Source organism: Stegostoma tigrinum, chromosome 31 (genome assembly GCF_030684315.1).
Source record: "Stegostoma tigrinum isolate sSteTig4 chromosome 31, sSteTig4.hap1, whole genome shotgun sequence".
NCBI classification, from domain to species: domain Eukaryota; kingdom Metazoa; phylum Chordata; class Chondrichthyes; order Orectolobiformes; family Stegostomatidae; genus Stegostoma; species Stegostoma tigrinum.
The window spans coordinates 39,434,014-39,458,413 of NC_081384.1; the positions used below are offsets into that span (position 1 = coordinate 39,434,014).

The following is a 24,400-nucleotide window of genomic DNA, read 5'->3' on the forward strand; positions in this document are numbered from 1 at the left end:
ATCGAATGTTCTGCCTTCATCAGTCTTCTGGGTCACCTCTTCAAAAAAAACACAATCGAGTTAGTGAGATAAGATTTCCCATGCACCAAGCCACGGTGACCATCCTTAATCAGTCTTTGCCTTTCCAACTCCATGCAAATCCGTACCTCAGAAACCCCTCCAACAATTTACCATATTCTTATGAATATGTTGCTTGAAAGGGTGATACAAGTAGATTAATTTTGGAAACAAATGGAACTTTATACTTGAAATGGATAAACTTCCAGGGAAATGGAAGAAAGAACTGAAGAACGAACTAATTGGATAAGCTCTTTCAAAAATCTGATGTAAACATTCCTCTACGAATGTCTTGGTGAGTCATATCTAAGACAGTGAAGTGTGTGAACTGAAACATTATGAAAAACAAAACAGGAAACAGCACTGGGCTAAGCATTAGCTTCACTGATTCCAAGGCGAGGTGCAATTTATTCGCTTTCTCTGACAGGGCTGTTGTGCACCAAGGTAACCAAAGGTAAATAGAAAAAGAACCAAAGCACTTACATTTCCATGGTGGCTTTCACAGCCAATTAAATAAATTCTCAGTAATTACGGCTACATCATCAGAGACACAGCAGACAACCGTGACATAAGCAGGATCTGCATACTTTAACGAGGTAATGAACTGATACTCTATATTAGTGAGGCTATTGACTGATTGATAAATATTGATCAGAAGAATCTGCTGTATCCATTGCCCCTGCAAGCTCCAGACGTACAAGTACCCTGTTTCAGTGTGGGCCCAAAGCATAAAGTGACTCTAAAGTTTAAATACTGTTTACAGAGCAATCATGGTCATGACAGTATTCAGGCATCAGATGGGACTTGAGATGTGGCCTGTCTGTTTGCTGTTGTGAATGAGGTGGTACATTCTCCCTGTGTTTCTGTGGGTGTCGTCCAGTTTTCTCCACAGTCTAAAGACATGCAGGTTAGGTGGATTGGCCATGCTAAATTTCCCATAGTAACTAGTGATGTGTAGACTAGATGGATTGGCCATGGGAAATGTAGAGTTACAGGGATAGGGTAGAGGTGAATGCTCTTCAGAGTGTCAGTGCAGACTTTTTTTTAACATGGCCAAATGGCCTGCTTCCACACTGTAGGGATTCTATGATTCTCATGTAAAAGACCCAAAGAATGATGAAGGAGATCTCCACTTGTTTTGGTTAATCTTTCTTTCTCAGTTAGCAGCTCCAGAAACACAAACTGATTTGAACACTTTCTTTTTAGTAGTTGTGGAATCTTGCCGTACACAAATTAGTAGCCACCGTCTCCCCGTACTGCAATACATGAAAACAGTTCAGACTGTATTTAGCTTTGAGACTCTTTCAGCAGATGACAAATGATAATTGTTTAGTCTGAACTGTGTTTTGTCATGATATGTGTGAAACTCTCTGTTTGCAGCATTCAGTGTCCATCCCAGGTAGGCTGTAGAAGGAGGTCACTGAATGAAAGCTAGCTGCTGAGAATTCAGCAAAACTGGGACTTAATACTTAGGAAAAAGGGCCAACAGGACTTCTTAGCATTGAAACTTGTCCACATTTGTTGATCTTTCAGCATGGCATGGATAATGGGGCCTGCCTACATCACTTTGATCTGATTACACAGCAGACCTTGTCCTGTTGTTACACTCAAGGGAAAGAAAGTGCCAAATGTCATCAGCTCACAATAGTTCAAAATGATATCCACAATGACAGATACGGCAATGAGGCTGTTGCTTAAAGACTAGTTTAAGAGAAACGACAACAGCAAAGTGCAAAATAATTTCAACCAATCTTTCAGCCTCAAATTCCCTTCCTTTCAAACTAATTCAAAAGCAGGACAGCGCGGCTTTATTTACGCAAGTCAGACATTTTACAAAGACAAATTTAGGAATGAAACTCAATTAAAAGCTTCCAATGATGGTAGTTACAGAGAATGCACATGTGGGAAACAGGGCTATGTCTCTATACCCTGAGGATGTTTTGGAGTTTAAACGAGATTGACAGACACTGAAGCTGCAAAGCCCTAATGTTTGATTTTAATTTCTGTCTGTCATTTGTCCTGAAACCAAGAATGGTGCCTGAACTGAAATGGCAAGGATTTTCATTATCATTGGATCCACTTGTGCACATTTTGACAATTTAGAACTTTTAACTTTGACTTGCAAATGGGCTGTCTTATGAATGAGAAGACAACTCATACAGCTGTGTTATTTCTGAGTAGGAACATCTTATACTTCTCTAAAAAATCTGAGTTGGTGCAAGTAGAGATAGCCAATTTCAGCTAGCAGTAAATCGTCTTATCATAGACACCAGCTTCCCAGGAGTTTGGGGTGGTGGTGGTGGTGGTGGGCAAGGTTGAAATAACCATTGTATCAGAGATAAGGGTCTAGGCCCAAAACGTCAGCTTCCCTGCTCCTAAGATGCTGCTTGGCTGCTGTGTTCAGCCAGCTCCACACCTTGTTATCATGGAATAACCATTAATTTGGAACACTGATGGAAATATGCATTCTGATGTTAGCCAATAGCAACATGGCAGCCTGATGTGAAGTTGCCCGCAGTTGGCTTGATGGCGGTCTCACTCAGGTTAAGAATGATTACTTGGGCATGTAAGTGGAGAATGATAGTACCTGGGAAGCCACTTCCTGGGGACTAGTTCAATGGGAAGGAAAACTTTGGAGATGGTGGCAATATAAGGGAAGTATCTTATTGAAAAATCAAGATGAATGTATAAATCTTTACTTGATTGGAAACCTGTTGGTCTTATCCAATCTATTATTCAGTCCAAACAACATGACAGATACTCAGTAAAATAATAATAATGACCAAAAATGCTCCAAGCAAGTTTAGATGTGAAACTGGCAACAGGGTAAACTGGATCATGGCAGGGTGGCAGTCTACTTTTCACTTTGCCTGATTTGTATCAGCTTTAATGGATACAGTCAACTAGGACAGAGGGCGAGATGTTATTGCCCTAAAAAGTCAATGGTACACACTATATTTGCATAATGTCAACTCGGCAGAAAAATCCATGTGTCAGGGCTTTCTACATCATTTATTTAAATGGAAAATCAAAAGACAGAAATTCTTCCATATAATATTACAAAATTGTTCATATTGTACGTGGTTGCTGTTGCTTCATCCATTCTTGCAGACTACTTAGGAATCAGCACAGTTCTCAACCAGTGCATAGTGACACAGAATTTAGAACACATTCATTTCTCTGCCTTTTCATATATCAAAATTTTAAACTTTGTGTGGATATCATTAGAATGAAACCCAATGGATAAAATAAAGCCCAGCACTTAAAATTAACCATCACTATCTGACAACACCCACCTTACCTGACTGTCAAATGTATATGACAGCAGTGAACCAAAAAGAAAGCACGGCCAGCACAGCAGTTGTGGTTAAGTGACAAATCCCACATTGAGCCACCATATTATTTATATTGTGAGCAAGCCACACTTCTCTCATAACAAGATGGCAATGGGTCAAAAGTCATGGCTGTCTACTTACTGCGATAATATTGTCTTGCTTCAGATTCATCTCAGTTATTACAGTTAAAGAGCAGCAATGGTGCCCATTCTCAGTGGGTCAGAGGATGCAACTTACAAAAGATCAATTTCAGAAATATCTCTCCAGTGGTCACTTAGATTAAACAAAGTAAGCAGCATCCAGTCACTTGCCTTTGATATCCAAATAATGGTAAAAGCTGCAGTGAACAACAATGCTGCAAATAGGTCTACACCCTGAAAAATCCATTACTTGATTTTTTTTAGCCCCAAAATTTGCAGCAGGATTCTGACTATTCATAATTTAGGCAATGGTTTCTTCAGTGTTGGTCTCTGCAGTATTGGAAATAGATAAAAGATAACCACAATTATCATGGGAACAAAGGGGAAAAGAGGTATAACTGAAGATCGTTCAGCAAGCAGCACTTCCAACCAGTGTTTCACATTCCAATCTTACAAAGATCTTCTCATGGAAAAATGAAGCACCTGTCCTGAGTTTAGTTTGATCTGGAGCAAATCTTCATATTAAAAAATGCACCTTTTTATAAACATGCAGAGAAGGCCTCCGATTCCGGTCAGAGTGACCAAAGCTAGTAACCGGACTGCTAAGAAGTCCAGTGAGTCTTCAAGCTGAGAGTGCAGTTTGCAAACCTGCCGGTAAGTACTAGCACTGTCTCCAGAGTTATTGATCACATGGTTTGCCAGCTTCCGCTTCTGCTCCAACGGCATTTGGGCACCAATGCGGTGCTCTGCCTCCACTTGCGTTAAATGATTTCGTTTCATCAGCCGGGTCAGCTGGCTCTGAGGATCACTGTAGCACAATAAACACAGCAGTCAGCCATATGCCACAAGTATAGCCATACTGACACAAGACATCACCAAAACAGGTAAGGAGTTAGATTTTCTTTTAATTTTCAAGTAACAAGATGCTATGATCTGGAAGGCATAGCCTGAAAAGGCAGTGAAAGCACATTCAGTAATAACTTTCAAACAGTAATTGGATAAATGCTTGGAAAGAAATGCATGACTATGGAAAGGAACAGAAGCAAGTGACAATACTGCTTTATAAAGAGATATAATTATACAGCACATGTACAAAAGGTTGAGTGGCCACCTTTTGTACTATGTTATTCAACAAATTATTCATCAACTTTTGATTTTATATGTTTTCTCAGCCAATCAACGACCAATATGAGTGGTGTGGTACCAAGCTACACAAAGCACGAAAAGGTGACTCTTGTTCCTGGTCTGTGTGGAGTGATCCAAGCAAAAACCAACCGTTGAGGCATAATGTTCAGGAAGGGAAAACTTAAGATTTGGACAGGCTTCCTATTCTCGCTTGTTTTGTGTCGTCCCCATTTTCAATGGCCCATCCTATTAGGGGCTTCTGTGCAATATTTTTCATGGATTCAAGGCCAGTTAACACACACTCCCCAGGCACAGAGTAGTATTCAGGTTACAATGCCTCACAGTACCTCCAATCTGTCCCAAAATGATGATCCACATACTTTTTTTTAAATAGTCAATGTGTTGGACAACTTTTTCAAGACCAACTTCAACTAGGGGAAAAGTCAGAGACAAAAATACAGAATGTTCACAATTCTTTGGTATACACAAGCTATTAAGAATAATCAATGACTGTGCTAGTAGGTTTCTATGCATTTACATAAAAACTTACCAGTAGACAACAACAGTATGCTTCATAAACCTGAGCAACTTGTTAGTCTCAAACAACAGTGGAACATCAAGGATAACATAGCGGTATCCTGCAGATTAAAAAAAAAGGTTACACTACTATTTTCACTCCTGTACTATGCGAGACAAAACAAATCCATGTCTAGCCTGTGTGGTCTCAGACAACATTGCCTCTTGACTGATCACAACTTAACACAGAAAATCCACACAGAATGGAAGATTGCTGAGGAGATTCAGGTGGTGCTGTGGCCTTTTTTCACAGAATCCCTACAGCGTGGAAGCAGGCCATTTGTCCCAGCAAGTCCACACTGATCCTCCAAAGAGCATCCGACCCAGAACCACTCCTTACTCTATGTCTGCATTTCCCACCACAGGCACTATGGGCAATTTAGCATAGCCAGTTGACCTAACCTGCACATCTTTGGACTGTGGAAGGAAACTGGAGTACCTGGAGAAAACCCACGCAGACACGGACAGAATGTAAAAAGTCCACACAGACATCACCAAGGCTGGAATTGAACCTGGGGCCCTAGCGCTGAGAGGCAGCGGTGCTACCAACTGAGCCAGCCTTTTTGTCACTTGCACATGTTACGTCAAGCCTGTTTGCCACTGAATAAGATCATGACTGTAGCTTCAATTTTGCGTCCAAGCACATCTCCAATACTCTTTGACTCCCTTCTCGTTAATGTATCTATCCACCTCTGTTTTAAAAATGTTCTATGATCTATCCTTCACCACTCTGAGAAAAGAGAATTCCACAGACTCACAAATCTCTGATAAAAATTGCCCTAATCTCTGTCTTAAATAGGAGACCTACTTTCCTTTTAAACTCTTTCCTGTGGTTCTAGATCTCCTTAAGGAAAGCATCCTTTCAGCTCTACACTTTAAATTATTCTCAGGATCTCCTGTGTTTCAATAAGGTCAGCTTCCACTCTTCTAAACTCGAGTGGTTAAGGACTTAACTCGTCCAAATTTTCCTATTAAATAATCCTCTCATTCCAGAGATCAGTTGAATGAACCTCTGAAAAGCTTCTCCTGCAATTATGCCCTTTCTTAAATAAGGAGACAAAAACAGAAGTCTTCGGATGTGGTTTCACCAAAACCCTGTGAAACTGTCACAAAGCATCCCTACTTTTTCCCCTTGCAGTAGACATTTGCCTTTTTAATCACTTGCTCTATCTGCGTACTAATGTACCAAACATGTAGATCCCTCAGTACCTCAGAGTTGTACAATTTAAATAATATGTTGCTTTACTACTCTTCGTGACAAAGCATGCAAGTTCACACCTGCTGACATTATATTTCGTCTGCCAAACTTTCACCCATTCTCAATGTATTTACATGCCTAACAGACCGATTATGTTTATTTCACAAATTAATTTCCTACGCACCTTTGTGCCATCAGCAAAATTAGCTACCATATATTTAGTTCCTACATCCAAGTCATTGGTATCAGTTGCAAATAGTCCCAATGGCACTTCATTTATTGCATGTTGCTGACCTAAATATGACATATTTATGCTGACTCTTTTTCCTGCCTGATCCAGATTGCCAATGATTCCCTGACAAACCAAAGATCTCACTGCTACCAAATCCCTCACCTGTCTCTGCAGCACTATTAGTCAGCATGTTCCACTGTTAACTGAAAGGTTGATGACTCAAGGACCCCTTGGACAGAGTTCTGGGTGGCACAGTGGTTAGCACTGCTGCCTCACAATGCTAGAGATCCACGTTCGATTCCAGCCTTAGTTGACTGTATGGAATTCGCACATTCTTCTTGTATCTGCATGGGTTTCTGCGGGTGCTCTGGTTCCTTCCCACAGTTCAAAACTATGCAGATCAGGTGGACTGGCAGCACCAAATTACCTGTAGTCACCAAGGCTGTGGGTGGATTAGCCATGGGAAATGCAGGATCATGAGAATAGGGTGGGGGTTGCTAGGTCTGTGTGGAATGCTCTTCAAAGGGTCAGTACAGACTTGACTGGCCAAATGGTCTCTTTCCACACTGCAGGGATTCTATTTTTTAAACTGTCTTGAATATGCTCAACAACTTAGCAGCCGCAACTCTCTGGGACAGACAGCACCGAAGATTTACAACATTTAGAGTAAAGAATTTCCTCATCTCAGTACAGATGTTTGGCCCCTTATCCAAAGCCTATGTCCTGTTGTTCTAGACTCTCCAGTTAAAGGAAACATCCTCTCAGCATCTCTATGTAAAACTCCCTCAGAATCATTAAGCTTCAACAAGATCCCTTCCATTTTCCAATTACCAGAAAATTTGGACACAGAAATCAATTTTATCACAGGAATCAATCTAGAAATCACAAAAGCAAAATAAAGCAGATGGGGAGATTTGAAATGAAACCAAGGTTGGAAATCATCAGCCAGGTTGGGCAGCATTTGTGAAGATAAACACAGTGAGTATATCAAGTCAAAAATCTTTGCATTGTGCCATTGCAGTGGAGTTGGAGCAAGTTAGCAAGTGATGAAAATGATGTGAGTCCTTAGGAGAGGATGCTGAATGAGTGTCAAGGAGGAGGAGTAGTGCTGGATGGGTAACTGAAAGGATCAGTGGGTAAACGAGTGTGGGAGGAGTGCTCAAGTGAGTGAGGGGATTAGTGGGTGGGTGAATGAGTGAAAGGTAGAAAATTAATGAGTGAGAATTGTGCATGACTGAGAGCGTGAAAAGAGTGGGAAGGGCGATATCAAGACAGACTGCAAAGTTTCTTTAAATATATAAAAAGGAAGAGAGAGGCCAAAGTAGGTCTTCACAGTAGAAGATATTAATCAAAGGATGAAAAGAAGCGAAGAAATAAATGCAATAACTATCACAAGAGTAGATATGCCAGGGCAAACACTGGGACTAAAGACTGGTAAGTCCCTTGAACACAATGGGATCTATCCTCAGATATTAAAAGAAGCAGCTCCAAAGACAGATGCACTGGTAGCAGTCTCCCAAGAATCCTTAGAATCTGCAGAAGTGACCAAGGAAAAGCAAAGTGCAACTCATGTCTTACCTCGTATAAAGTATTTAAAGATTTGTTTGAGCATGGCTTTGTGGATTGCTGGGTGAGTGATGGAATTCAACAGCTGACGTTTCTCCACATCAGAGAAGATGATGTTGCCCAGTTTTTCCCTGTTGATTTTTCTGTCTTCCAGCAGGATCTCCTCACCAAACGAGCGAACTATTGCCCAATATGCTGGAGAATCCGGCTCAACAACTATGCAAAATAAACAAAGACAGTCACTCTTAACTGCAAAATAAACAAACCAATTACACACAGAAAAAGGCTATGCAGCTCAGTAAACCACTGTTTTCATTCATTCAGGAGGTGAGGACTTTGCTGGCTGAGCTAACATCTGTTTCCCATCCCTAATTGCCCTCAAGAAGGTGGTGGTGAGTTGTCTTCTTGAACTGCTACAGTCCATTTGTGTAAGTGCATCTACAATGATGTTAGAGAGGGAGTTCTAGAATTTTGACGCAGTGACACTGAAGAAACAGCAATGTATTTCCAAGATGTCTTGGAGTGGAACATGTGAGTGGTGGTGTTCCCATGTAGCTCTCTTGTCCTTCTCAATGTTTGGGGTGGTGGATTTGGAAGTTGGAGTATGCAGAACTTCGCTGAACTTCTACAGTGCATCTTGCAGAAGTCTACACTATTCTGTGTATTGGTGAGTGAATTTTTGTTGTGAGATGGGATCAAGTGGGATGCTTTATCTTAGATAGTAACAAGCTTCTTTCACTCATCCAGGAAAGTGAATTATATTCCAACACACTCTTGACTTCAGCTTTTTAGATTGCCACGAAGCAATGACTTGATTCTCTCTTGTTACAGATAGCCATTGCCTGGAACTTGTGTCTTGCAGATGTTGTTTGCCACTTGTCAGTGTTGTCCAGGTCAGGTGCATTGGGAATGGGGTGCTTCAGTAGCTGAGGAGTTGTGAATTATGTCATACATTGTGTAATCATCATTAAAATTCCCCATTTCTGATTTTGTGACAACCTTGAATGTCAAGGGGCAGTGGTTAGATTGTCCCTTATTGGTGACAGTCATTGCCTGACATTTGTGTAGCGTGAATGTTATTTTCCACTTGGCAAAACAAGACTGGATATTGAGTCAACATAGTGTGGAGCTGGAGGAATACAGCAGGTCAGGCAGCATCAGGGAGTAGGAAAGTCGACGTTTTGAGTCAGGGCCCTGCTTCTGAACTGGGGAGGGATAAGGGAGCTGAGAAATAAATATAGGAAGGAGGGGATATAGTTCAGATTTTGTTCTAATACACATGGACTGCTTCAATATATTTCATTACTTTACTGATGATCGAGAGTAGATTGATGGTGTAGTAATTGGCTGGGTTGGATTTGTCCTGCCTTTTGCATACAGGGTATACCTGTCAAATTTGATGTCAATGTTGTAACTATACTGGAACAGCTTGGCTAGGGGAGCAGCAAATTCTGAAGCATAATTCTTCAGTACTGTTGCCAGAATGTTGTCAGGGCCCACAGCCTTTGCAGCCTCCAACCATTTCTTGGCATCATATGGAGTGAATCAAATTGGGTGAAGACTGGTTATCTGTGATGCTGAGGATCACTGGAGGTGGCCAAGATGGATCATCCACTCAGCACTTATGACTGAAGACTGCTGCAAATGGTTCTGTAAACTCTACTGTTTGCAAAAAAACAAGTTTGTATTTGTGAGACAACACTTTAACCTGTAGTGAAACTAAATTTCTCTAGCTCTGGGAAAGAAAGGTGTCATTGGATTTCTAGCTGTGAGGTTATTTCTGAAAAGTGGCCCTGGTGAGTTGACATTCTTATGATTTGATTCCACTTCCATGGAGTTTGCACATTTTTCCCGTATCTGCGTTGATTTACTCCAGTTTCCTCCCACTGTCCAAAGACGAGCAAGTTAGTTGGATTGGCATGCTAAACTGCCCATAGTACTCATGATGTGCAGGCTAGGAAGGTTAGCCATAAGAAATGCAGGTTTATAGGGACTTGAGGGGTGGGGAGGTTGAAGTGGAAATGTCTGGGTGGGATGCTTCTTGGAGAGTCCATGTGGACTCCATGGGCTGAACGGCCTACTCCCACACTGGGATTCTATGACTGTACCAAAAATGACTAGACCATGAGCTGCAACAGTTGATCAGTTAAAAATAAACTCTGGAAAGGTACACCTTCAGGAATATTATGACCTGAGGGACAGAGAGTTCATCCAAGTGTGCCTTATCAGTGTTAACAGCTGTGGGGACAACAGATGGAACAAATATTTGGTGAAACGTACTCAAAGGCCAAATCAGTGAGCGGAAAGAGAGAGATCCTAAGTCTCAGAAACAGCATTTGACAATTTTTGAGACTACATCTGTGCTACCCGGGATGCTGAAACACTTGTGAGAGCTCCATTATTGTAACATTTACTCAAAATGAAATTCATCACTTCTAGTGAAATATCATCTGTCTGTTAATTCAAGGCTAAGCTGATATTGATACTCAGTTTGTCTGTTATAACGAAGGTTTTAGAAAGGTGAAATTTTGTTAACAGATTTCTTTCATTATGGTCATTTCAGGATTCCTTTCTTTTCAAGTATTGATCTTTCAGAGGATCCTAACAGGAAGAAAGGAGTGGAAAGAAACATTAATTAAGTATTAAAACATACTCAATGACCTGGCCTCCACAGCCTTCTGTGGCAGTGAATTTCATGGAGTCACCACTCTCTGGCTGAAGTAGTTTCTCCTTACTTCAGTTCTAAAAGGTCTTCCTTTACTCTAAGGCTGTGCCCTCGGGTCTTAGACGCTCCTCCTAATCGAAGCATCTTCCCAACATCCGCTTTGGCCAGGCCATTCAGGCCATGTTCAGAAATTCTTCTATGTTGTTTCTAACTCTACCATCCTCTGAGGCAAAGATTTCTAGATGCCCAGCACCCTGTCAGTGAAAACAATTCTTTATATCCCTCCTAAACCTCCTTCCCTTGACCTTAAATCTATGCTCTGTCATTACTGATACCTCTACTCAGGGGAAAAGTTTTTTTCTAACACCCTTTAAGCCCCCAAAACTCTGCACACGTCAAGCAGGTCCCCGAGTCAACTTCTCTGCTCTAAGGAATCATCCCAGCCTTGATCTCGGTTCATAGGTGAAATGCTTCAGCCTAAGCCACATTCTTGAGAGTCTGCTCTGCACCTTCTCAAGTGTAATCACATTCGGCTTGTACAGTGTGTAAACCAGAACTGCACACAGGACTCCAACTATGGCCTATCTAATGTTTTATACAGCTCCACCATGACCTTTCTGCTCTTCTCTTCTTACCACCTTATCCACCTATCCTGTTGCCTTCGAGGATCTGTGGGTGCACATTTATGCTGGGCAGGAGAGTGAGGTCCAAAAAATCCAGGAAAGAGAAACTTAATGAGTCATTAAAATGATAGGAAAGAGGCTGCAGAGAAGAGGGAGCTGTTTTAATAATTTTAAGAAATCAATGATGGGTACCATTGTAACAAATATTGTATCAATCGAATTGAACAGTTTCATTTTATACATATATGCATTTATGTTTACATCATCCCAAAGGAGTAGCTGTGTTAGAGACAAATATACAAGCTGTGATCTCACCAGTCCACTGAAAGCACATACTTTTGAAAGCTTTTTGTGTATAAAAGTATTGGTTATTCATTTAAAGAAGATTTTCTGCTAACTTATGCCATTGTCTGGTGCAAGTTTAAACACTATAGTGTTCAGCAAATTAATGCTTTTCTTGTGTTGTGGCTTTACATTTCATGGAGAGGTGATGATTAATCAGGATATTACTGAATTCCTCTAATATACTTTTTGTAATTTTATATTTTTCTTCTGTGAGAGTCCAAATTCTCCATATGTCAATACACCTATAGAAGGTAATGCTACTACATGGCTTCATCATCTCATAAAGGAATTAGTATGAATGAAAATGGAGTCCCTGAAAAGCAAAAGGTAACCTCCAACAAAATCAAAAAGCAGCCCTTATCAAAATCTCAGGAGGAGCAAACAAAAGTAATATTTGACTTCTTGAACTGACAACATCTTCAAGGACTTTGGAGATGGGTGAAGATGGAGTTGCAAGTTAACAAACTCAGAAGCATGATGAAGGTTCTTCAGTTGGGGGGGGTGGTGATGACCGCAGATTTGAAAGGTCAATAAAAGGGCATGTGCAAAATTTCACAGCCTTAGACTACTTTTGTATGCGGAGTTTAAATTTAACTGTTCAGAGCAGTGTCAAGGCACTAGGGAAACCAGCAAGTGTAGAAGGTAACTTAGGACACACAAGAACACCACAATGGTCCTTTGGGAATTTGAGACAAATGCACAGAATGAGATCAAAAGTCAAGAAAACTGCACACTTTGCTGGAAAATACTGTGAAGATCATGGAAGTAACTGGGGCATGAGTTTCATGAGTTCCATTTCACAATAAGGAGCAGACTGCACATTTTCACTATCCTGCAGTCTGAACAACTGCAATTTCAGGGTCAGCCAGGTATGAGCAGGCATGATTACATTTATGAAATCTGTTAATATTCCACCCATTATCTTGAGATAATTGTTTTTACTATTTTTACTTAAATGGGGCAAGGGGTGGAGGGAAGGATGTATATTTTGCAGACAATGATCATAACTCTGTTAGATTCCAGACTGTTACAAAAAACGACAAGGGTGGGCATGAAATCAAAATTCTCAATTGGAAGACAGCTAATTTTAACAAGATCAGATATGATTTGGCAAGAATGGATAAGAGCAGATACTTTTAGGTAACTCTGTCTCAAAACAGTAGGATATACTCATGAAAGAAATATGGAGACTACAGGGCCAACATGTTCCGATAAAGAGTCAGAGTGTGGAGCCGGAGGAACGCAGCAAGTCAAACAGCAGAGGAGTAGGAATGTCAATGTTTTGGGCAGTTCTCACTATTCACGATGTTCCAATAAGTAAAAAGGATGGGACTAATGTATCCTGTGAACCCTGGATATCGAGGAATATACAGCATTGAATTAGGAGAAGTAGGGAGGTTTATGGCAGATATGAACAGCAAAAGAGAACTTAAAAGGGATATTAAGACCACTGAAAGGGGGCATGAGAGGATATTGGCAGACAAAATAAAGGAAAATTATAAAGTTGTTTAAGGTACATTAAGGGTAAAAGGATAATGAGAGAAAAGTATAGCCCATAAGGATCACAGTGGTAATTGGTGTGTGGAGCCAGAGGATGTAGGCAGGGTTCTAAACGATTACTTTTTTAAAAGTATGTTAAAGCAATAACTCCTCCAAACTAAGCATTTAATTTTTCCAGCCTGTTTGTGAACCAAATATCTTAAAAGGAACCTTGACATTTTGATAGGGAGGGCAACTTCTACAAAGAGAAACAACAATCTTCACGAGTGAGGGGGACGATATGGGTATAGAAATCAGGGAGAAAGATCTACGATGCAATGAAAGAAATTAGCATAATCAGAGAGGGGAATCTGAGTTGTCTGACAGGCTTGAATGTAGATAAATCTCTAGGGCTGGATGAAATACATCCTAGGTCGTTGAGTGAGACAAGGGAGGAAACAGCAGAAATGCTTGCAAAAACATTCAATTTCTCTCTGGTCACAGGACTGGTGCCAGAAGACCAAAGGACAGCCAATGTGGTACCGTTATTCAATGGAGCAAGGGATAAACCAGGTCAGTCAGTCTAACCTCAGAGATGGCAAAAATATTGGAAGCAATTCTAAGGGACAGAATTAACTTGCAGTTGTAGAGGGAGGGATTCATCAAGAACAGTCAGTATTAGTTTTGTTAAGAGAAGATTATGTCTGACTAACTTGACTGAATTTTTCCAAAGTGACCACATGACAGCAATGATTTTGATGTAGTCCACCTGGACTTCAGCAATTCTTTTAATAGTTCCCGCGTGGATTTTCTGAAGAAGGGTCTAGGTCTGAAACGTCAGCCTTCGTGCTCCTCTGATGCTGCTTGGCCTGCCGTGTTCATCCAGCTCTACATCTTGTTATCTTGGCTCCCTTCTTGACAGTGTTGCAGACTGATGTGCTACAAGGTCCAGGACTATGTGCTGAGGGATGCACTAAAGCCTTGGGCAGCTACAGCCAAGATGAATTGGAAAAAGTCTGTCCTACTTATTTCTGCCAAAGAATAACGAGGGTCTGTTCACTCATCAGACCTTCCCAGTGCCCGAGAATGAACACAAGTAGTTTCCTGCATAATTAGAAAATGTTTTGGTTTTTGTCAAGAAGAGACAATCTCTGTGAATTGTCAAAGTTCCAAAGTTTTGTGTGCCTTTTGTCCTCTACAAAGAACATACAGGTATGATTTAGAACCTTTGTATGTACTTGCAAATGATTTTTATGGATAAAGTATATTTTTTGATACAAAGAAACAAACATCAGTGCTTTGGTTGTCTTATTTAATTTCCTTATTAGCCTTCCTTGCTACTTTTAGTGGTTTGTGAGTGAATCCCTTGACCTCGTTGCTCATCCAAAACATTTAAAATTTTTTCCAACTAATAGGTGGTCTCTTTATTCTTCCTAATAAAAAGCAATATCACACAATTACCTACAATGAAATTAATTTGTCAATAATATGGCCAATCTGCAATCTTAAAGTCATTTTTCATTTTGTTGTCAGTTTTCTCAGTAATAATTATTTTTTAAAACTTTGAAATTGTTCTTTTGGCATGTTTAGTAAATTTCTCTCAGAACTGTCTCATTAAACACTCCGAAGGCAAGGACAATTTGTTTTAAAAGAAAAAAAAAATCACTCTTCAATGCCCAGTTACTGCATGGGACTAAGATTTCTTCACCATGTCTGGAATGCAGATACTGCATAGTTTACAATATCTCAAAGCTAAACACTCCGAAACACAATATGTTAGCCATTGAGTAAAGCTCTCACTTAAAATGGAATCAAACACTCCCAGGGCAGATACAGCACGGGTTTGGTAAAGTTATCTTTGGGCTTTTGCAACAAACATTCCCAGGGCAGGTACAAAATGGGATAAGTTTCTTTATTTAATATGCATTATGCAGCCACCCATGTACAGATTCTAGTCAGATTGGAAAGGAATGACTATTTGATCTTCAAAAAATGAAGTATTATCTCCATGTTTGTTCGCACAAAATTAGCCAAATATCTTGTACTGTTCTGCTTCCTTCCAAGAGGTATATTGTTAGTAACTTACAGGGCAGATTCTGTGCTGCCCTTTTACATCTTAATATGTATTAGACCAATACAAGAACTGTACCTTAACTATCACTGCAATGGAAGTCAATTCCATTGCTAAGCCTGAAGATATGTTAAAGCAATAACTCCTCCAAACTAAGCATTTAATTTTCCAGCCTGTTTGTGAACCAAATATCTTAAAAGGGACCTTGGCATTTTGATAGGGAGGGCAACTTCTACAAAGAGAAACAACAATCTTTACATTTCACAGTAGTTTCACGTCATAAAAAGCTTGTTTCTGTGATATTCAAAACTTACTCTGTCTTGCTATCTGATCAGCATCCACAACCGGACACCCAAGTTCACGGAACACAGCAGCAACTGTGCTTTTCCCTGAAGCAATCCCACCTGTCAGGCCAACCAGGAACATTTTCTTTCTAAATATGGGAGTAGAAAGGTTGAGTTACTATTCTGTGTAGAGTAGAAGGAAGCACACACATCTGCTCTGTCAGACTGAAAAAATTTGATTGTAGCCATTGTGTATAACATAGTAGGAGTTTAATCAAGTTTCTCATGTCTATGAGCTTGCTCAATGCAGATGGTGGTTCAGTCCTCTAAGTAGCTTCAACTAGGAGCATTTGGGTCATGTTCTTGGTCCAGACTATTAATAACAACTTCCAGTGCAACTTTGAGAGCATCAGTTGAGGACAGGGATGCACTCTTGCATGAATTGAGTCGCACATAAATGCAGATTATATGCCTTGTGTGCCAGAAGTAAATGTGATTCCAATAATGAGGTAATACTTTGCAGGAAGAGGGAAGGGGCAAAGACGACACTTTTCATTGAGATAACACCATTTTCAGTCATGCATGAAAAATGGTAAATTTCCATACAATAAATAAAGCTAAATTTGATCCTGTACTTCTAATAACATCAGAGAATCACACATAGGAATCTAATCCTGATGATCTGCTAAATAAATCATGACTGCAATGAAACACACTAGCCAGAATCCTTTCATGACATAAGCTTTGCCTCCATTCTACTTTATGCTACCAACTCGCAACATTTTTCTTTTTATTCTCTGCTAAACATTCATATTCCTGTGGGAGGGGGAATACAGAGGAACAGTAAAACTCAAAATTACTGGAAAAGCTCAGCAGGTCTGGCAAGCATCCGTGGAGACAAACCAGAGTTAATGTTTCACATCGCTGACCCCTCTTCAGAACTGCGGACAAAACATTAACTCTTATTTCTCCCCACAGATTTTGCCAGACCTGCTGAACTTTTCCAGCAATTTCCATTTTTATTTCTGATTTACAATATCCAAAGTTCTTTTGGTTTTTATTTTGAACAGTAATGATCCACGGACTCCAGTAGTCCTCCAGCAATCTGTGGGCTTTGCACACACTAGTCACAATCGTCAATATATTTCTATTAATTGGTGGACAAAGATGATTTTTGGTGCAAAGATGTTAGTGGAGCACTGGAATCAACGAGACATTTCCTATGGTTAAACAGCTCCACAAAACCTCAAAAAAGGGCAGCTGCTGAGCTGCCTTGATCCAGAGAGCAGATCAGCACGTTTACGAGCAAAAACCCATAAGTTTGAATGGGAGAAAGAAGCAACTTCTAGTCATGTACACATAATGCAAAATACGACAAACTCTTGGGCAACAATGTATTTAGAGAGGAATAAAAGTTGAACATCCATCAACAATCTCAGTGGTCAGTTTGGCCTGAGTCTCATATGGAGGTGGAATGTTGGAAATCCACAAATAGCCTCCAGACTGCCAGGTGTATATGAGTATGTGTGTTGGTGGGGTAGCAGATGAGAGACACAGACAGTGGGGGAGACAGACAGGAAGAGAAAGAATGAATGACACCCCATACCACTGGCAAATATTTTTAGTGCAATATTGAGTGAATATCATTGTCAAATGTGCCATGTTTTGAATGAAATGTTAAAACTGCAGCCCCATGTGCATTTGCTGGTTAAAGAGCAGGGGATTTGTTTGTTCTATTACTTGAACAATATTTATCCTTCAACTAATAACATGTACAAATTATATGGTTATTATCATATTGCTGTTGGTGGGAACTTGTGAAACACAAATAAGTTGGTTGAACTTCCTATTTTAAAACATATTTTCCACACTGCAAACAATACTTCATTAGATCTTTGTGAAGAGCAGTGAGGACATGAAAGATGCAATATGAATGTGCTTCTTTTTACCACTGACAGATAACATTTGTTCTCACAAATAAATAAAACTGGCAAACACAAAGTCTTTTGTTTCAGAGATAGCACGAACTGCAGATGCTGGAGAAATTTTCTGAAGGGTCTAGACCCGAAATGTCAACCTTCTTGCTCCTCTGATGCTGCTCGGCCTGCTGTGTCCATCCAGCTCTACACCTGGTTATCTCAAAACACAAAGTCCTGTTGATCACATCTTCACCATTTGTGAATTTGCATGCCTGCAAAAAAATTCTGAACACTATATTGTGTTGGGATGCCAACATTCACAGTTGTCACTGGTTACATTATTTATACACTAGAAGATTTCATCTGGCTCTATCTACAAAGAGATGTCCGAAATTAACTAAATTAATTAAAACAAACTGAAGAAGTCTCTTAGAGAGATAGTAGGAACTGCCGATGCTGGTGAATCGGAGATAACAAGGTGCAGAGCTGGATGAACACAGCAGGCCAGCAGCATGCTGCTTGGCCTGTTGTGTTCATCCAGCTCTGTATATTGTTATCTTATATTGAAGAAATCTCTTAATATTTTGATTCAAAGTGAGGTTATTAGCAGCTTTCATTGAACCTACAGCTGAACTTTATTTTATTGGGTGTTGCTAAAGTAATTCATTTATTTACTTTATTCACTGAATCAAAGATTCAGCAAAATTTTGGAACTGGTGGTGGGAGCTTATCCAATTGACGATATTATAAGACACATTTGTAGAGTTTTCTGGGAATATACTCCTACAAACAGCAGGACTTTACTGTAGTGGAGAAAGTAGCAGATAGGAAAGTTAAACAAGGCTAGTAAAACAGCTTACTGGGGTTTATCCTATCCCTGAACACTTAGGTCATTAATCACCTTCAGATGCACATTGCCCTCATGGTGCCTGCAGGAGCAGCCAAGATTACAGCTTCCAGGAGACTTTCATGTAGTAGAAGGGCCACAGTCCACAAGGAGAGAGAAATGCCGCAGACAAGATTATCAGGCCAGGCACAGCAAAGTAAATCAATCAATCAGCTGAAAACATTCAGTTGCGGCATCGGTTAAAAAAATGCTGAGCTCATTCTCTCATTTGCTACAATGAAGAGAATACAAGACAAGACTTCATGAGGTGGAGGGGAATGGTGGGGGGGGTGGGGGGTGGAGATATTGAAGTCATTTATTTCTTTGTCTCTTCAGATTTGGAGAATGCTGCAGTCACATTGTTAAAGTATAGGGAAGTCTGTAGGGACAAACCGTGACCTGCATCTATTTATATTACAGACCTGTCTCTGGGTTTACTGTGCAACATAAATAAGGTGGTCTACTTGCCTCTGGTGATGAGGGACATCATCCATTTTACACCGATTTACTTTGCATCTTATAAAAGCAAAGGTTGTTTACGCTGGCCCATGCCATTGAGCCAGCTATGAGTTCCGTTTTATTTGTAAAAGGTCTGCAGGGAGAACAGGAATACACCTAGAGAACAGCTGGGCATGCAGAATGTACTGAATTTGAACAATAAATGGGGCAGAGCAACCTGTATTGCAAACATGAAGCAGTCAAGTTCAAAAACACAGTTCTAATAGTACCTAGGTGAGGGACTACTGCTGATGTACTGCTGCACCAGAAACATCTCAGACGCACTTTTTCCACATTTCTCTTGATTTCCACACATTCAAAGTTCAATGGTAATAGATATTACGCTATCGATTAAAGAGTCACAAAATGAGGTAGAGCATGGAAGGAGGCCATTTAGCCAATCAAGGCCATGGCAACCCTCCACACAGTAATCCAGACCCATTCTCCTGCTCCATTACTGTAGCCCTGCTGGTTTATTTCCGTCAAAGTGCACATCCAACTTCCTGTTGAAATTACAGGATTGTTACATAATAGAAGGCTATTCAACCCATCATGCCTATGCTGGTATTCCTACGGAGGAATTCATATACTGCCACTCCCTCTCCTCAAATTCCTGCAAATTCTTCATGCGTTTTGAGAAGGGAGAAATGTTCACTACAATTGCCCATGATGACTGCACTAAAGTGAGCCATCCAGCCCAATGCCATTTTCTAGCATTCTTCCACATCCAGGGAAGTTACAGGGCTTCAGGTGCACCCCAAAACACCTTTTAAATGACACTAGTTATGAGACATATAATCAGTACAGTTGCATATAATGCCAAAACTGTGGTATGGTAAATAGCAAGGAGGAACGCCTAAGACTATAACGGCTGGCCAGACAAGACGAACAGAGCAATTAGGATTTCATATGTGAGGGGATGCATTTTGGAAGGAGTAGCAAGGCAAGGAATGTTGACTGGAAAAACCCTTGGAAATACAGACGATCCACAGGAATCTTCATGCGTAGGCCCCTAGATCTTTGAAGGCAGCAGAACAGGTTGAAAAGATGATTAAAAGGTGGCATATGGGGCACATCTTTATTATTCAAGACAGCGAGTATAAGAATAGGGCAGTTATGATGCAGCTGTATAAATTGTCAGTCAGGCCATAGTTGGAGTACTTTGTGTATTTCTGCTCACTGCACAATTGTAAAGCTATGACTGCATTAAAGAGAGTGCAGAGGAAACTTACTAGGAAGTTGCTGAGCTGGACCATCCCAGCTGTGAGGACAGACCGTATAGGTTGGGATTGCTTCACTTTGAGCACAGAAGGGAAAGGTGACCTAATCACGGCTAACCCAGGAACGTAGGGGTTGTATTAGACCCAAAGAAAGGACAAACAAATTGCCAAAAAAGCAGCAAATCTGAGGATTGGCATCTGTTCATATTTCAGCAAAGGAGGATAAAGAGATTGACTATTAAGAGTAAATAGGGTACGACAGGAACCTTAGAGAACACAAACTGATTTTAAAAGCTTCTTAGGCATTTGAAGAGAAAAAGTAAGTGAAGACAAATGTCCGACACAGTCAAAAACCACTCAAGTCAAAATGGGGAACAAACAGCCAGCAGATCACTTAAAAATACTTTCTTTTTTATTCTGTTTTAACAAAGGAAGACACCAATATTCCAAAATGTTAGGGAACACAGGGTCTAGTGAGAGGAACGAACTGAAGGAAATCAGTACAAGTGGGAAAATGGTAAATGGTGTTAGGAAAATTTATGAGCTGGAGGTCAACAGATCCCCTTGTCCTGATAATCCATAAATCCACAGTATTTAAGGAAGTGGTCCTAGAAATACTTCCAAGATTCCTTAGGCTCTGGAATGGTTGCTGTGGTAATGTAACCCAGTATGTAAAAAAGGAAGTAGAGAGAAAGCAGTGGATTATAGCCAGTTAGTCTGACAATGGTGGTGGGAAAATGTTAAGAGTCCATTATAAAAGCTTTAATAGCAGAGCACTTGGGATCATAGGACCATAGGATCAAAGATAGCTTGCATTTACAAAAGGGTAATCATGGTTGACAAATCTACTGGAATTTTTTGAGATGTAATTTGTGGAGTTGATGAGGGGGAGCCACTCGATGTTGTTTATCTCGACTTTCAGAAGGCTTTTGATCAGGTCCCATGTATGAGACCAGCATGTAAAACTTAAAAGTGCATGGAAATTGGGGTAACGTACTGACATGGATAGCCAGCTGGCAGACAGGCAACAATGAGAAGGAATAAACAGGCTTCTTTTTAAAACAGTAACTAGTTGCGCACCACAGGGATTAGTGCTTGGACCCCAGCAATTCACTATGTATTAATGACTTAGATGAGGGAGCTAAATGTAATAACTCTAAGTTTGAGATGACAAAACTAGATGCAAGGGTGAATCAAGAGAAGGATGCAGAGATGTTTCAGTATGATTTGGACAAGTTGAGAGACTGGGTGAATACATGGCAGATGAATTGTAAAACAGATAAATGTGAAATGATCTACTTTGGTAGAAAAATATAGGAAAGCAGCTGATCTTACTGGCAGTAGACTGGGAGAGGTGGAAATGCAATGAGACCTGGGTGCCCTTGTACACCTGTTGCTGAAAGTAAGCATATAGGAGCAGCAGGCAGTGGAGAAGCCAAACAACAGCATAAGAAATAGGAACAGGAGTAGGTCATTTGGCCCCTTGAGCCTGTCCTATCATTCAAGAGGATGACAGGTGCCCATTTACTCAACCTATCAATATGTCTGTAAACTGTGTCCCTCCTAACCTGCTTTTCCATTTATTTTTGTGTTATTTGCAGATTTGACTACAGTACATTCACTCCCTTTCTCCAAGTCATTTACTGAGCAAACAGTTGCAGCCCCAGGACTGAACCCTGACGAACACCACTGGTCACTGATTTGAAAAAAAAAACCCGTATCCCAGTTGCTGTTTCTTGTCCATAAGCCAATTCTCTAACACTTAAGAAGTATGTAGGCATATACTCACAATATCAAGGCAGAGAAGGCTACAAGACAAATGCTGGGAAATAGGATTAGAATAGGTAGGTGGTTGTTTTTGACCAGCAGAGACTTGATGAGTCAAAAGGGACCTTTCCTGTACTGCAGGGATGCTGGAAATGCCATAGCACACAAGCAAAAGGGCAAGTGCTGGAAAATGCGATTACAGTAGATAACTGATAACAAAGTGTGAAGCTGGACGAACACAACAGGCCAAGAAGCATCTCAGGAGCACAAAAGCTGACGTTTCGGGCCTAGACCCTTCATCACTCTTTGAAGGGTCTAGGCCCGAAATGTCAGCTTTTGTGGTCCCGAGATGCTGCTTGGCTTGCTGTGTTCATCCAGCTCCACACTTTGTTATCTTGGATTCTCCAGCATCTGCAGTTCCCATTATCACTGTTACAGTAGATAAATGCTTGGTGCCCATACAAGCATAATGAACTAAAGGGTTTATTTCCACGCTGTAAAATTCTGTTCCTTTCAGGCAGTAAGTACCAAATCCCCACCAATGTCTCGGAGATAGTAGGAATTGCAGAGGCTGAAGAATTTGAGATAACAAAGTGTAGAGCTGGATGAACTACAGCAGGCCAAGCAGCATCAGAGGAGCAGGAAAGCTGATGTTTCAGGTTCCGAGCCTTCTTCACGTCTGGTTGATTCTCCCTCCCTCTACCACAAACCTTCCAAATTTTCTGACAAAATCTAGGCCACAGGTAAATTACCCTTCTGATAAAGGAAATGAGTTATTTCCATCAAGTCCCCTTACAACTCTGAGCACTTCAACTAATTTGCCCTGCCCCTCAGCCTCTGTTCCAAGTATTGATTCTTTCCACTCTTATCAGCCATACGAGAATAAGTTCCAGGTCACTCCCACATATAGTTTAATAAAGTCCTTCTTCACACTCACCTGCCACCTCTTGTCTGAAACCTTAATTCAGTATCTCCTACTCCTTGTACCATCAGCTGAATAGAATAGATTGTCTTGGTCTACCTTATACAAGGAAGTCTTGTAGTGTAGTAAACTCTGACCCTGCCTCAGTCAAAATTGTCAGGTTCAAATCCCAGAGATAATAGGAGCTGCAGGTGTTGGAGAATCTGAGATAACAAGTTGGAGAGCTGGATGAACACAGCAGCCAAGCAGCAACAGAGCTGCAGGAAAGCTGATGTTTCAGGCCTAGGCCCTTCTTCAGAAACAAAGATTTCCACTGAAATAAAGATTTTTGAAGGGTCGAGGTCCAAAACATCAGCTTTCCGGATGCTCTGATGCTGCTTGGCCTGCTGTGCTCATCCAGGTTCAAATCCCACCCAGGGTTGGAGGACCAAAATTAGTGCAATCTCAATGTGGCTAAACAGGTTGAGTATTAACCTTCAAATCCTTCCAACCAATGCCAAATTATGAGATCTCATTCAGTTAGTGGGATAAATAAAATCAAGTCATTGTTCGAAGGCAGTGACAGGATTGTGACAAAGAATAAGACTACAAGCTTATGTAGCGCAGCATGTGAAATCGTTAGCAACAGTAATGGAGAAAGTCTCTATATCAGGTAAACTTTATGCAGATCTTCGACTGCACACACAATTTCTGGTGGGCCTTTCCACAATACCTTTATACACTAAGAATCGATTAACTTTAGTCAGTTAATAAAGCCACTTTGTTCTGTATTTATAACTCGTTACATAAGTCTGGCAGGAATAGGACCAGCCGAACAGTCTCTGTACAGAAACCATGCCATGATTCACACAGATTGAAACTCGGTCTTTGCTGAAAAGCGAAGGACCTTACAACATAGTGTTAAGGTGCTGGCCCCTGTCGCTAAAGCTGAGTGAGTCGCACTGAATGCAGCTACGATGCCACCCACAGTGGAAGAACACAGGGTCGCAAGGTATATTAATGACACTGGTGTAAGACAGCAGAGAGACTAGGCACTAGTTAGCTAAGGAAACACAGAGAGACGGTTACCAGCTCTGAAACTAAGCTTAGCCAAAGAGGAGGGAGAGGGAAACCCAAACCGCCTCCTCCACCACCGTTCCCGGTTTGCGCTATTCTTGATATAAATCGACCCCTCCCTACTCACTCTAACCAAGCTCCCGGTGCCTCGGGCCGACAAACTCGCCTGCGCACTCAGCATACCCTCAAAGGACATACACGTTGATTGGTCGTTTGTCGGTTCATCGGCCAATCAGTCGGGATTTTACTCAGTTCATAGCAACCAGGTTGCTGGGCTGAGGCCGTGCAGCCTGGCAAGTATACATATATATAGCTAGAAAGGAGTGAATTACGCTAAGGGACAATTTATCAACACTATACAACTATTTTCGAATTAAAAAGGTTATTTAGAAAAACAATACGAGAGCGCACGTTCTTGCGTTGCATGCTGGTATTT

At 40.8% G+C, this 24,400-nt stretch overlaps 1 protein-coding gene across 3 annotated transcripts; it reads right to left on the reverse strand.

Moving 5' to 3' along the window:
• Positions 1-437: 437 nt before the first annotated feature.
• On the reverse strand, positions 438-24,234 carry dcakd (dephospho-CoA kinase domain containing). 3 transcript variants are annotated; one of them, XM_048560961.2, is made up of 5 exons: positions 24,148-24,234; positions 15,727-15,845; positions 8,242-8,445; positions 5,208-5,295; positions 438-4,340 (listed from the first exon to the last, which is right to left on the reverse strand). In XM_048560961.2, the coding sequence occupies exons 2-5, from the start codon at positions 15,836-15,838 to the stop codon at positions 4,055-4,057; spliced, it is 690 nt and encodes a 229-aa protein (XP_048416918.1). In that variant the 5' UTR covers positions 15,839-15,845; positions 24,148-24,234; the 3' UTR covers positions 438-4,054. The 3 variants fall into 3 exon arrangements, with proteins under 3 accessions (XP_048416918.1, XP_048416915.1, XP_048416916.1); XM_048560958.2 differs by having other exon boundaries at positions 24,092-24,183; XM_048560959.2 differs by lacking the exon at positions 24,148-24,234 and adding an exon at positions 23,977-24,085.
• Positions 24,235-24,400: the final 166 nt, after the last annotated feature.